The sequence below is a fragment of the Platalea leucorodia genome (assembly GCF_965183815.1).
Source record: "Platalea leucorodia genome assembly, chromosome: 6".
Taxonomy (NCBI): Eukaryota; Metazoa; Chordata; class Aves; order Pelecaniformes; family Threskiornithidae; genus Platalea; species Platalea leucorodia.
In genome coordinates, this window is record NC_138828.1 from 58,306,321 (window position 1) to 58,321,074 (window position 14,754).

General features: G+C 40.1%; 1 protein-coding gene across 1 annotated transcript in view; it reads left to right on the forward strand.

Moving 5' to 3' along the window:
- Positions 1–6,568: 6,568 nt before the first annotated feature.
- The window catches only part of GABRA2 (gamma-aminobutyric acid type A receptor subunit alpha2), a gene marked incomplete at both ends in the record, with an annotated part of 56,779 nt that continues 48,593 nt past the window's right edge, over positions 6,569–14,754 (forward strand). Inside the window, 2 exons of the mRNA XM_082315296.1 lie at positions 6,569–6,639; positions 9,196–9,311. Coding sequence (XP_082171422.1) covers positions 6,569–6,639; positions 9,196–9,311 — 187 coding nt within the window. The remainder of the gene's footprint in view (positions 6,640–9,195; positions 9,312–14,754) is intronic.

Genomic DNA, 14,754 nt, shown 5'->3' on the forward strand with positions numbered 1-14,754 from the left:
CAATCTGAAGGTCTGTATTGTGCTTTTTGTTCTGGAGTGACTTGCGCTTGTTCACAAAAGACAGTACATTTTAAACCAGTTTGTCTGGAAAACTCATCCCTCAGTAATTCCTTTGTTTGTCATGCTATATTACATTTAAATTTCTGCTTGTTTTTACTACTCTTTCACGCTACTGACTCTCCAAAAGCAGAATTTAACTAATTAATTAAATATTTTAGACATAGAAATATCACTGCTCAGTTGCGTCTTCTGCCTACAGACTGCATTATGGTGAGGGAAAAAGATGTTCAGAAGCACATCGTCTCAGAAGTCGTCTGAGGCCTTAAGGTTTAGGCAAGTCCATTGGTCATTGATAAATCCGTGTGTATTTAACATCATTTAGGATGGCCAATATTAGCTAATGAAGAGGGGAGATGAGGCCTTTGCAGAAGCAAAGAGCCATTGACAAATGATTCCTGGTATTTCCAGATAGCAAAATCACCACATGGCAATTTTGTGGGCAACACAAGGTGGCAGAAGTCTAGCGTCTCTCCTTTCTTTGTATTCCTGGAAAAAAGTTGATCGTAACTGGCTCTATGTCTGTAAAATTTTCTCTGAATATCAATCTCATAGCAATATAAGGGCATTTGTCTTTGAACTTCAAAATATATTCAAACAAAATGAACCTCAAAGTAGTTCCATGTTGTCATATTGATTTTTAGAAATGCTGAATATTTCTATCCCTCTAATAAACAAGCTCTACTTGCCCCAAGCTGGACACCTGGAACATGAAACATCACAAATCTGTTTTGCTTGACATGAAAAACATCTTCAGAGTCCAAGGAATACTTGAGTGAACAGCTGAAAGATAAAATAGACTGTATTTATACAAGAAACGCAAATGTAAGACATTTATGAAAGTATTTGACATATATTTGCATTTTTGCATTCTGTCCTGTCTACCCAGAGCAAAGGTCTTGTTTTGCTGTAAACTTACTTTCAGCCTGCTGTGATATGTGAGCTCCCCACAGATGTGAAAACAAAACAGGAATTTGCAGCTGAAGAAAACTGTTGCTCTTTATAAAAGCAGATCTCCCCTTCCCCTCACTCAAACCAAGAGTTATGAGCCAGTTCTCTTTATCTCAGCTTTCCCATCCCAGCCAGCGCGTGTGTTGCTTTGCCCTCTGCTGCTTGCCTCATGTTTGTCCCATCAAGGAAGACCTACGCTAAAAGGATGATGCAAGTCTCACTACCCCTGATAGACAGCAAAGACTCTCCACTCATTCTTTCTGTAGATCTTGGTGTATTTGGAGAAGACTAAATCCTGATGTGAGTTTTACGGTTCAAATTTGGGGGAAGTATAATCGTGGGAAAGAAAAAACACTCATCAATACATAACATGGGAAAGCTCATTTCAATTTCCTGTTCTGAACTTCCCAGTGCACTTCGGAAAGTGATTTAAAGCCGATTACACACAGTTGAAATAAAGCTGGCACTGGCCATTTACTTCTGCTCTTCAGTCAGGAAGTCTGTATGACAGAGTTTTTGAATGAGCACAACTCTCCCCAGTCCTGTAGTGTCACAGTTAGATTGAAAACCCTAAAGATCAAAAGTCGCTCAGGCACTTACAACAGTGGGCACCACAAAAGGCCATAAGATTTTTCTTGCTTCCTTGTTTATTATACTAGCATCTATTGTCAAACGGTGCATTTCAAAATAATTTCACCTCTCTGAGGGATTTGGGGTGCTATCTTGCAGAAAGTCAGTGACTAGAAGGGTTTTGGAGACCTGAGTCTTCTTTTCTTACAGAAATCTTCCTGCCATCATCAGTTCAATGAGACATATCATGGAGCTGCTCCTGAAAGGAGCCAGCTTGTCCTTTCTTTTGGCTCAGAGTAGCATTCATGTAGCTGCATGATGAACCAGTCTAGGGACTGACTTGGTCAAAAACTAATTCCCCCTTCAACTTTTTATTTTGTCATTATTCACTAAAACAAAACAAAATAAAATAACGTAACATACATGTTTAAAATTACATAGGCATTGTATCTTGGTTATGTATCTCAAACACTTGCATTTATACATGAATCGTTAACCATTTAATTCTTATAAATCTAAATTTTAAAAGGATAAATAAAATAGTCTTTCCAATAACTGATTCCATATTGATTGAGAGATGTTTTATGCCTTTTTAGAGACTAAAGCATTTATAAAAAGTATACTTTATAGTAAAAAAAAGTCCACTGCTATATCACATATAAAAATTTCTGAAATATCACTTCAGTTTTCACACATATGCATCGCTTTACTGAACCCCAATGATTATTGGGTTTATTCTTACAGCTAAGAGTGTTGCTGGCCTAGATATAAGGGTGAGGATTATTCTCAAGCAACACAAAGTATATGATGATTACCTCAATCTGCCAAAATTTTTGTCTGGAACTAGTATACTGCAGAACATACACCAGATCAACATACTGTGTTAAGTTCTGTTTGACATTACTTGATAATGTCCATTACAGAAAATGTTTACTGCCACCTCCCTAATGGCTACAAATTGGAGGTATTGTTTTTGAGTAATTTATTCTGCCTGAAGGATGGAGTAACTTTGTCATCTAAATTATTCTTGTAAGCAAAATGGTAAAGGAACCATTTGATTTAGTATTTTGCAATATGGAGAGTGACTTGCCTGGGCTTAAACTCTCCTGTGATTCTGTCACCTCTAAACTGGAAGAAGGGCTTACGAAATGTCACGTACATGCCCTGTAATTCCATTTGTCCTCACAGAGGAAGTCTCTCCAATCTCACAAGGGTATTGTGAAGCACCATTTATAAGCATGCACAGAGCTTTGAGATCCTTAGCAAGGGGGAATAATAGGATTGTAAGGTCCTTTTTTTTAAGATATTTTTTAGATATTTTAAAATATCAAAATAGGGATTGAATTCTAGTTATATATTTCAGCAAATATAGCAGAAAAGAAAGAGAACCTTTTAAATAAAATAATTTGTTTATACTTTGAAAATAACAATTTGTAGACCTGCTGCCTTCCAGTGGACTGTTTCAAGTCCTATTCAAACCAATGGCATGACTCCCTACCTCCTAGGGCAGTTGCATCAGGGGTCAGAAAAGTCTCACAAACCCAAGTGATGTGTTGGACGCCACACATGACTCAGAGCTAACTGAAATTCAGTAATGAATGACAGCATTCAATACCACTCCACAAATAATAACACAGAAAGGAAGAGAGAGTTCCCTGTTGACTATGTACCTGAGGGGGCTCAAGTGTGCTGTTTCTGACCAACAAGAGCTAACGCATCCAGCGTTTGTGAGCCATGCATGCATGTAACCCAACAAAACAATAAAACCCCAGCAATACTACACTTTCCTCCTCAAATGTCTTACAGTTCATCAGCAGCATGGGTTATAAGGGTGTGGGACTATCACAAAGAACCTTCTGTCTGGTAATAATTATATTGCCTCTGATCTCTTACACGTTGCCTCAGTGATCTGTCCCTGCACTCAGCTGGCCTGTGATTTGGGATGTCCCATAGAGCTCTCCACGTGTCTGAGAATGGGAATGAAGAGTTATTTTCAAGTTTCTGATTCTTTTAAGGTATGTGGTTTATCTGAAGTGTGACTTCAATGCATGAAGCTATGGCAAATCTTGGAGAACATCACAGGTAATAATTGTGATTAGAGCCTAAAACCTAGCACATTTTTCTGAGGGAAGGCTTTGAGCACAAGCTCATTACAAATACATACCTACCCCGTGTGGCTTTTGAAGAATGACAATGTGCTATCACAGCAACAAGAAGCCACTGTGACTGCTTTCCTTAAAAATGTGTTTTTCTATGTTTTGGTGCAACTCACATACAAAGATTAGATTCTGGTTTCGGTATTATGGTTACTTGAAGTGTCTTTTGGGAAGGAATGCCACGAATACCTGTGGAAAATAAATTATTCTGTTTCTATTATGTAATGAATTTCACGTAAGAATAAATCACACAGGCTCTTCACTTTTAATGATTTTTTTTCTGCATGTTGATATTTGTGGAAGTCACCCTTTCTTAGGACAAATAGTTAAAACTAGTTTTCTTTACTGTGAGGGTTGCTCCTACGTTTAGTATCAGTTGTTAATTCCTAATGCATGGGGACTTAGAGATAGATCCAAAGATGACTTTAGATTGACCATAGATGCTTAACTGATCAGACAATGAAGAACTTCTGGATGGGGAAAGATGAGGAGGGCCTTGTACCTTAGACACGGCCAGGGTTAGATGGCTGCTGAATGAGTGTTCTTTGGAATGAGTGTTCTTTGCACTTGTGTCCTTATCTTTGTAATTTCCCACAGTTTAGGCTGCCATTTTACAGGTTATTTAGAAAGAAATCCAGCTTGTTCCCTCTCTCTTCCCAGTCTTGCTGCAAGTTATGAAATATCTCAAAGCTGGAAGTAACGGATTGTCTTGACAGCCCAAGCACTTCTCTTCCCTCTTTTGTCTCTCATGCTCCGCTGTGGAGTCATTAAACCACTAGAAGAGAAGGAAAACAAGGGGACCTCCAGTTGCAAGCAGCAACATTTAGGAAGCGGGAAACAAAGGAAAAACAGCAGAAAGGAAAGTAGGAAGAAGAATCTCCCATTTTTTGTAGTTGATTCTATAGTTAACTGACTAAAGTATTTTTTTTTCTTCCCCCCCCATGTCTGTGCATGCACTTTCACATGTTCATTTTGGAACTGGTAATGATTCAGAAGGAAACTTCAGCTAAACACCTTCAGCCAAAATGCAATAAGCAGGTAGGCCAGTGATGTTAAGAGGATAATTGAGAGCTGTGTTTTCTGCAATTAATAGATTGAAAGGAAAGGAGATGGATGGAGATTGGTTTAAAAAAAAAAAAAGAAAAGCTGCAGTGTTATGGCTGGTGTTATTTGATTATTTCCTAGTTAACAATGCAAAATGAGGCTACACTAAATATAACCCTTTAATTGTCAAGCCTGTCCTGATCTACTTGTGCTGGAAAACCTAAAATCAGTGCAAATGAATCCTAGCAGCGGTCCAAAGAAGGACTGGGTATAAGAAAGGAGGGCAACGTGCTTTAAAAGACAATACAACAGAAAGTAATGCAATCTGAGCAAAAAACGGAAGGTTTGTTTTCTTGGCTGCCTGCATCCTGAGCTCACTTTAAATGACAGACTTTTCTTCTCTCTGCATTCCAATTAGACTGTGCCAATGGGCAAGTGGGGAAAGGAATATTAATGAGACAGCCCCGGAGCGAGGGTGGGAACCGGGTACAGGCTGCTCCCACAGCAGACGGGAAAGGGCGCAGGGTGGGTGGGTGGGTTATGCCCTACCAAACACGTCCCTAACAAGCGGTGATTAAAAGGTTGAGGAGGGCCAGGGAAAACGTGCTTTATCGTTCTGGGGAGCGCTCGTCCCCCCCCTTCAGCCTTCGGGCACAGGCGAAGTTACCGCGCCCGCCCGCTCCGCGCAGGCTGTAAGGCCACGGACGCCCCTCCGGCGGCAGCCGCCGTTCAGCTGGGTGACTTGCATCTTCCCCGCCCGCCGCTCCGCCCGGGGGCACCGGGCACGGCGTCCCCCTCCCTCCCCCCGCCGCCCCGCGGGGCAGCCCCGCGCCCGCGGAGCCGCCGCCCGCGCGCGCCGGCACGCGCGCCCCCCCCCCCCCCCCCCGCCTCCGCGCATCGGCACGCGCGCTGCCCGCCGCCCCCCGCGCGCCCAGGCACGCGCGCGCGCCCGCCGCTGGGGAGCCGCTCCGTCCTGGCCGCGCTCGCCGCCGCCGCCGCCCCGCGCGCCCCGCCGCCCGCCGCCTCCTGCCCCGCTCGCCGCCGGCGCCCTCCCTTCCCCCCTTCCCCGCCCCGGCCGCCCGCCCGCCGCTCCCAGGTAGGGTCCCCGGGGGGGTCCCCGCCCGCCGCGGGCAGCGCCGGCCGGCGGCGTCGCCCCCGGCGCGGTCCCCCACGGCCGCGGGCAGCGCCTGCCCGTGGCGGGGCTCCGCTGCGGTTCGCAACTTGTCGCCCTGCGGGGGCTCCCCCCGCCTCCGCCCCCGCCCCGCGCCCCCCGCGGCGGCGGCTGCCGCCGGTGTTGTGCCGAGCAGCTGTCAAACGTGTTGGGCGCTCGGCGGCGGCTGGGGGCGGCTCGCCCGCGGTCCCCGCACCGAGCCCCTGCGAATGGCATGACTCCCCCCCGCCGCCCGCCCGCCCCCCCCGGCTGCGGTGTGCCGTAGCGAGGCGAGGAATGGTCAAACCCCGATCTTTTTATACATACGGTTTTTATTTTTTGTTCCTTTTCGTCGCGGGGCTTTCGGCTTACGGAAAAGGAAAGCATCTGATGCGTCTGCTCACATGCCACTTTTGATCATACGTTGCCTCTTTGCACAGAGCAGGATCGTTGGGAAAGATGGAGATACCATAAGTTGCTAGTAGTGAAAAGTGCTGCAGAAATCCAGTGGTTTCCTTGCTCCACTGAAGTGACAGATTTTTCCTCGGGTTAAGTTGAAAGCATTGCTTGGCGGAGACCGACTGTAGCTGAGAGTGGGTCTGTGTTTTTCTTGCGCGGTTAGGTTTTGCAAAGAGCAGCGATGAAGAGGGAGCTGGCACTCTCCGAGATGCAGTTGGTTCTTCTCGTTTTATTGGTGTGGCTACCAACAAGGTGAGAGGATGTTTAATTTTGTTGTTCAGTACAAACATGTATGTTACGGTCTGCTCAGGGGAAGCTTGCGTGAGAGGTTATAAAAGTATAGTATGTAGTAATGTAATAAAAAAATCTTTCTTGGCTGTTTGAATGCAGTATTACATAGTTTCCAGAGCAAATGCGGTAGGAGGTAGCCTAGGGACCATATAAGCCTGATCTCTTGTCCTTAAACAGTTTGTGAATTGATGCTTTATTTCACCATTACAAATATAATTGCTTTAAATGCCTTATTGGATCTTAAAGATTTATTGGAGTTACCGTATCACTGTGATTCTGTACCATACAGAACAGTTAAGATGGAGAAATAGATTATCATGAAGTCAAATAGCAAATCACAGTCTCTAAAATAATGCTCACACATTTTTTAATACAGGCATGCCTTTTTTTTTTTTTCTTTCTTTTTTCTGGTCAACATAACAGAATTCAAAATGATACTTAAGCTTTAAACCTCTAGGTGGAGATAGCATACAACTTCACAATCACATATAATAAAACAATAGCCTCATTTATTAATCAACTTTTCTTATGTTGTTTAAAGTTCTCCATTTCTAAAGCGACAACATAAGAGAAAGTAATTTTAATCACGTGATAGTTTTGTGTTGCCCATAGTCCCTAAACATGCAATTAACTGGAGTTTGTAACTTCGGTTTGCTTGCTTTGGTTCTGACTGCAGTAGGTCTTGTCCTAATATGGTAAGGGTCGTAAGCTGAATAACGCAAGTTTCCTATGATTTTAAAAGTCTGCATTTATTTTTGTCTATTTCCTAGTGAACAAAGTATTTCCTGAAACTATGTTTCCTATTTCACTTTATACCTATGGTGCAGTATTAGTTGAGTCACAGTGGGCCAGATCCTGCAAACCCTACTCAAGTGAGTAATCTCGCTGACGTCAAAGAGACTACATGCGTAATTAAGGAGTTTATGCCTGAGTAAAGTTTGCAGGATTCGACCCTAATTTGATATAGTTGTATGATCTAATTTTTTAGTGGTATCTTGAGTTCAAAAAACTGTTGTATCTCAAAAAGAAGCTTAAAAAATGGCAGAGACTTACAGTACAGAAATACATTTTAAAAATAAAAAATGAGCCATCCAGTAATTACAATTAAGAAAAAACTCACACATCAGTAAAATCACACATGACATTTTGGTATGTTCTTATAAGTTATCTGATTTTGGTCGATTCTATGGTTTATGTGATGGAAAGCACAGACTGCAATGATTTACATTTAAATACTTCCTCCATGCTGTTGAATTGAGGACCAACATAAAACCCTGTCTTTAATCATTTCATTGCTTGCTTTAGAGAAAATGTCACCCAAACATACTTTTGGCTTGGAGGAGGAAGAAAACATGCTTGTTTTTATGGCATTCAGAATGCCTTGATCAGTAGTTCATTTAGAGATGATAAATATTCACACATTTCAGGTTAAAAATTGAGGTGGCTGAAAAAGGTATAAATGATAATGTGTAAAAGCATATGATGCTTTACTTTCTTGATACTAATATTCCAGTACTAAGTAGGTAAGACTGATGAGCTCATGCATTTCACATGCATGGTGCTTAAAATTGTTGGCACAGTAACATTTGCATGTGTAAGGCTTTCTGCATGGGAGTGTTTCCCTAGTACATGAAACCTTTGGTCTGGGTGTCCAGGTCTGGGAGGACTGTTCAGCATCACGGCTGGCTGGGCAGCAGATTCATGTTCCAGCCCCTAGTGTTTTCCACAGAGATATGACCCATAAAGCCTGTAACATCTCTTTCTTTATCGGGGAAGTTTGAAACAATCGATGATCTGTAGATTCTTTTTGACACTTCATTTATGATTTTTTTTCTATCCAACTTTTATAAGGTTTGCCTGCATCTAGTGGAACATCAGGTAGTGCTTTTTATAACAGAATAGCATTTTAGAAACACGAAGGCTCTCCACAGCTATCCTGCAGCTTGCTAGTCAGCATCATTGTTCCCACCCACCAAATACTGACATCAGAGGACTCCCTGAGCATGATCGCTGGAGTTTTCCCTCATGTTAGTTCTTCTGGTCATGTACGTTACATGACCATTGGGTGGAAGCATATCCACAGGATTTATCCAGAGATAGAGTATACTTAGGTGAGGACAGATAGGATAGAGCTGGAAGGAGACAGTTTTGTGTGTGGGAACCCAGGTTATCAGTCCGGGAGCGACATGCCACCAAGGCCTGGGAAGCTCTTTTAGGCTTTTTCACCTGCACAGCCAAATGTGTTAGCAGAGCTTGAAGTAGCACTCACGATGATGCAATGTGGACTAGAAGTAGAGGCTACTGGAAAATGACTTCCTGGAAATTTTAAATAGTATATTGTCAACTCTTATGTTTCTGAACATGTTATATATAAATTGTGTACTCACATACTCTTGACTACACCTTTCCTGTTAGAGGGCAGCAAGTTAAATATTCAAGGCCAGCCTGAAAAAACTGCATGTTGAGTGTACATTAAAACATATCTAGCGCTTTCTAAAATGTAAAATGTCCATTTAGATCAGTGCTGGCTGACTCCCTGGAAGACGAAGCTAAGAATAACATCACCATCTTTACAAGAATTCTAGACAGACTTCTGGATGGTTATGATAATCGTCTCAGACCTGGATTAGGAGGTAATAAAAACAATTAAAGATTGATTTAAAAAAATCAGTTTTAATGTTCAGATTTTATGCAGTGATAGTCTTCCTTCAGGGTTTTTTTTTTTCCTAACAACTGGTATGTATCTTGATAAATTATTTATAACTCTATATTCACCCAGCTGAATCATTTGAAGTTTGAGAAAGATAATATCTATGAATGGAAAGGAGGCACTTTCACACATTTATCTTAAGTAAAAAGAAAAAAAATCTGGTGATTTAACATAGTAGAACAGAATGAGAACAAAAATAACATCTAAAGCTGTTATTCCAGTCAGGGAATTTTGGTTGAGCAAGGAATGCAGGCTTGATTCCCTGCAATGCGATGAGTGTATGTTTTCAGAAATCTGCACACGTGTTTTGTGTGGTATGTGTAAAATCCACATTTTAGATTCATTCCTTGTCCCAGTAAATTCAATGGGAATATTGTATTTTTGACTTTCTTGGAATTAGGGTTTCACTGGTAATTAGCATTTTGTTTCTGGGCACCTTGCATGTATTTGTGCATTTGGAAAAAAAAAAAAAAAAAAAAAAGAAAAAAGGGAATATTGGAGGCCAGAGGTCACTGCACTCTTGTGCCATGACTGTCAGTTATTTTTCAAAATGTCAGTTCACATTTTCATTTTAAAGCTGTATGCCAGCTCATGTAAGTATATAAGCAAGAAATTTAAATAATTTGTTTGGTGTTGGAAGTATTACTGTGCAAAAAGATCTCTATGGTATGGGGAGGGGCAGAATATCTTGGTTTTGGTAATATTTTATCTACTATTATTGTTTATCTGGTACTTATACTATCTAACATAAATATTTATGTATTGACTACAGCATTGTTACTATTATTATTCTTAACAGTTTTGGTAATTGTAATTTTCAAACTGGAGACTGTTTCAGCTTGCTAAAACTAATTCTAGTGCAAAATCCCTGGGAGACATTCCTGTTCCTGTTGATTTCAGTAAGATCAGGCCCAAAGCTAGAGATCTTCTCTAACTTCTGTGGAAATTACTCTAACAACTCCATTCGATCAAGTTAGGAATTAGTTAAAACTCACAGTTTTTAGCCAACACTCTTTCATCCTGACCTGTGGCTCTGCTGCTGTTCTGGTTCTGGAGAATCTTGGCTTGCACCTGACACAGCATAAAGTGGGAGCTGACGCTGGCTGGCAACAGCTTTTTCATTATGCATTAATCTTAACCTAGGAGATCTTTTCATTTCCATTTCTGGCCTCTGTATGGTGGAGACTTGTGAAATGTTTTATATTTAAGGACTTTTTAATTTAGATGATCCATAAAAATGGGACATAGAGCACTGTTGATGTGAGAATTTATATAGTGATGTTTTACATGGAGATTCGATTTCTTTGCAAAATACCCGAATTTAAGAATTTAGACATAGGATAAACATACAATGCCTTGCATGTGACTTGCAGAAACATTTCATGTCACAAAGCTCGTGTTTAATTGGCAGGGCTTTTAAAATCATGTTTTTTATTAGAAAAATAATGAAAAATTCTTTTCTTGTTTACAAAAGGGAATGTGCCATTTAATGAGAGCAGTCTGCAGTTCCTTTGCATATCATGTATTCTTTTTAATATTAAAAGCTATATTGTTGAAAACATGAATTTTAAAATTTATTTTTCTAATTGATTTTTATTTTAGATTTTTCCATTACATTTACTTCAAAATACTTTCCTCTTTTTCTTTGCCAAGCCTCCTAGGTAATTAAAATATACTTTCGGAGCATAAAAATTAAAGAATTAACATCTGTTTGATATTGGCATACATGGCAATCAACCCATGCAGAACATGTGTGAAATGAAACTGTCATGCATATTAAACCGTGATGAATCATGATACATTAATCTTAATCTGCAAGAATACTTCAGCTGTGGATGGATGGATTCTTATAGTTTAAAAGAATGCTTGTAAAAGCCAGATGTGATAATCCATGATATGAAATACACCAAACAATGCTTTGTAGGTAGTGCTTAGTAATTATGGAGTTTCGTATTTCAGGAATTTTGTAGCACTTTATTCCTTTTTCTCTATTAACCTATAATCTGAAAATAAAAATGGAAATAATTAATCTCTTTTTTAAACACTATATGCCTAGTGAGTCTTGATAGTTTCTTAAAGTGTTTTTGTGTAGACTACTGCATTTTGACCATGCCACGTGTCATTAATTTAATATACTTAGTTCTGTTCCACTTGCATTTATATGAATCTGAAATAACTCAGTTGAAACCAGTAGAGCATTTACTTTGGCATAGCAGCTTGCATTATCCTGCTACACTACTATGACTGAGATCACAATCTGGCCTAACGTGCTGCAACAGAAATAGTCCAGGGTCTGAGATGGATTCTTTTAAAGTCTTCTGAAAGCAAGAGTTGTTCAGCAGCCCACTTTCACCTGTTGGGAAAGACATTTTCAGAGATGTCTTACAGCAAAAATTCTGCTCATTGTAAAGAATTATTAATCTCAAAAATGTTTTCAATAATGAAAAGCATTAGCTTAACACTGGCATTTTAGCTAGTTATTGACCAACAAAATGGAAATGTTTAGGCTCCTTCGAAGACTGTATATAAATTCAACTAAGTAATTGTCTGTTTGGGAATTCGTTCTTGAATTTAGGCATAGATTTATAATTAATTTTACTGGGAGGCTTGGTGTGAGTACTTACAGTATGTAACTTGATGCTTTACTGATACATTGATATACTTCAGGACTGAGTACTATTTTCTATAGACTGTTAAGGCAGCTTTAACTTTTCCTGGTGATGCAGCTCTGTCGTATAAACAGGTTTTGGCTGTTGGCTATTGGCTGTCCTAGCAGCTGGGGTCCTTGAATGATGTACGAACACTATAATGATGAAATAGCCTGCAAAATGGGTGTGGGCAGGGAAAAGAAGACACCGCACTGTCCCCTGAAGCCAGAGACACCTCATATGACTTAGATAATACACTGGCCTACTGTGTTGATGTGGATAGGCATGAAGGAATTTAAGGGGAGAGAAATTTTTCTCTGTACTCATTTGGTGCTAAGCACAGGATTGCAGCTGGAACACTCTTGACTGCACTTTCAGTTCTGAGATGAACTATTTTACCCAAACATTCCATGACATTTCTGTTTAGACATCAAAATAAATTACAAGTTCAGTTTCAAAACAAATTCCCTATGTCATTAGCACCAATTTGTATGAAATACAGCCTTGCAAATGACAAGTCATAAACAGTTTGGTTATGATTTTCTTCAAAATCGTGAAAGTATTTTCTTCTATTTATTTGCTGTAATGTTTGCAAGACACTTAGGGTAGCACTTTTCCATAAATCCTTTGATTTTTATTAGCATATAGAAAAAGAAATCCACAAAACAATGGACACTGAAACTAAGCAAGGGACCAAAAGAGAATTTAGATCTTCAAATAATGAGACAACTGAATGTTGAAGCTGAGATACAGCCGCATTCAAATCTGGAAGTGATTGAAGTATCTGTCTGCTCTGTCTGCTTTCCTCTGCCCCATGGACAGACATGATTAAAGGAAAAAGGGACATAGATTAAGGCAATCCCCTCTCTTAATATATTGATGTTCTTGTGTATTAGGTGTATCAGCAAAAACATACATATGTTTTAAAATGGTAGCTTCTTTTTAAAGGTGAAAAAGAGGAAGGAAGGGAGAAGGAATGGAGATGGTGCTAGGATTTTGATATCATGTTGGATACTTCAGTAGTCTTACCATCTCCATAAGCTATTCAGCCTGTTTTGCTTTCTCACATTTTAAATTGGTCATTTCCAGCAGCTATAGAACTTCTGTCTGTTCTACTGTCCAAAATTTATAAAATATAATTGAATACAAGACTTAGAAAATATAAAATTTAAATCTTGAATGAAACCACAAAAAGGGAGGTTACAAGGACAGAGGACTGGACTTCATAGCCTGAAGGCCAGATTTTCAACTGCCATACTGATATCGAAAAGAGCTATGCAAATTTATACAGTTTGAGGATCTTTCCACCAACTGTGGTCAGTCTCACCAGCTTCAGGAATGGCATTCTCATTGTAACGAAAGACATGAATGCTGGTGATTAAAAAAACTGAAGAAAATCGGACAGTAGGTAGGTGAAAACTAAAATGCCACTGTGGTTCCCTTTTGAAGTAACCATCTCTGCTGCAAGGTGACTTTCAGATGTTCTGATTGCTTTAAACAAGAATCTCCATTGCATTTCACTTATAGACATACCAAAATGTTTGTTTTAACCACATTTTGTAAATAATTGAGCAGGAAAACAGAAGAGAACTGAGAAGGATTATTGTTGACTATTGCTATAAGAGATGATGAGCAGTGAGCACCTGCGGCTATGATCATTCATCTTTGCAGCACTGGGTGTATCGTTGCATAGAATTGGTGTAGTAGCGTAGAGTATCAGACTCTGTGATTAGAAGTTGTATAATGTGCTCAACAATATGAGCTAAAAGGGAAAAACCATTTTTTCACAGAAAACTTCTTTTTTTTCCCTCCAGATCAGGAGAGCTATATATATATATATATGTATGTGTGTGTGTAGGTGTGTGTGTTTATCAAAGAGTTGTATGTCTTCAGTTGCCAGGAAACAAGGCCATGATCGTATGCTGATAATCTGGAATATGTTAAACTTAGGGCAGTATATTTATATATCTCTGTGATTCAGAGTTTTTAATCAGCTTTGGAAGAGTTTGTAGCTGTAGCAGTCCCCTAGCTGGGCATTCAAAACTTAGCGGTGTTTGTCAGCCTCAGCATGCTTAATACACATTCAGAGTATCCTAAAAGAATGTCCTTTGACTGTTTTTGCTGCAGAACGCTCCAGGAAGGCTTTCACTACTGTTTGTAAAGGAAAAAGTGCAGTTCCCCTGCTCAGTTCTGGTTGCTTCCTTAGCCCTTATTTGCTCCAGTTTAATCTTTTGGAAATGGTAATGACTCTCTGCCAGTGCTAGTGCAGAGCAATTCAGAGCAGCACTTGCATTTTCTGAAGGCCCGCTATCAATGTAGTTATGCCGGGATACAAAGGTGTAAACTACTGTATGCTCTTTCTTGGGCATACCTGGAAGGGTCACATGGAATCTGGCCATAATAGTGCTTTCAGAGGAGTCAGCGAGAAACTCAGATTAATTTATGTTAGAGTTGTGGATAATGTATATTGGCAAAAAGCATTCCTTGTAAAAAATGGAAAAGCAATAGAGAGGAGGATATGAAAATCTCATTTAATTAGTTATCCAGGGCATGCAGATGGTGCTAAAATCCAAGAACAGAACTAACTCAGTAGCTATAAGCATTCTAGGGAATGAATCATTTGGAAAGTGGAAGGATAAAAAAGCCTCAGAAACTGTTGTGATACTGAAGAGCAAACCAGCAAAAATGATGTAGGATAGGATAGTGGCTGAGGAGCTA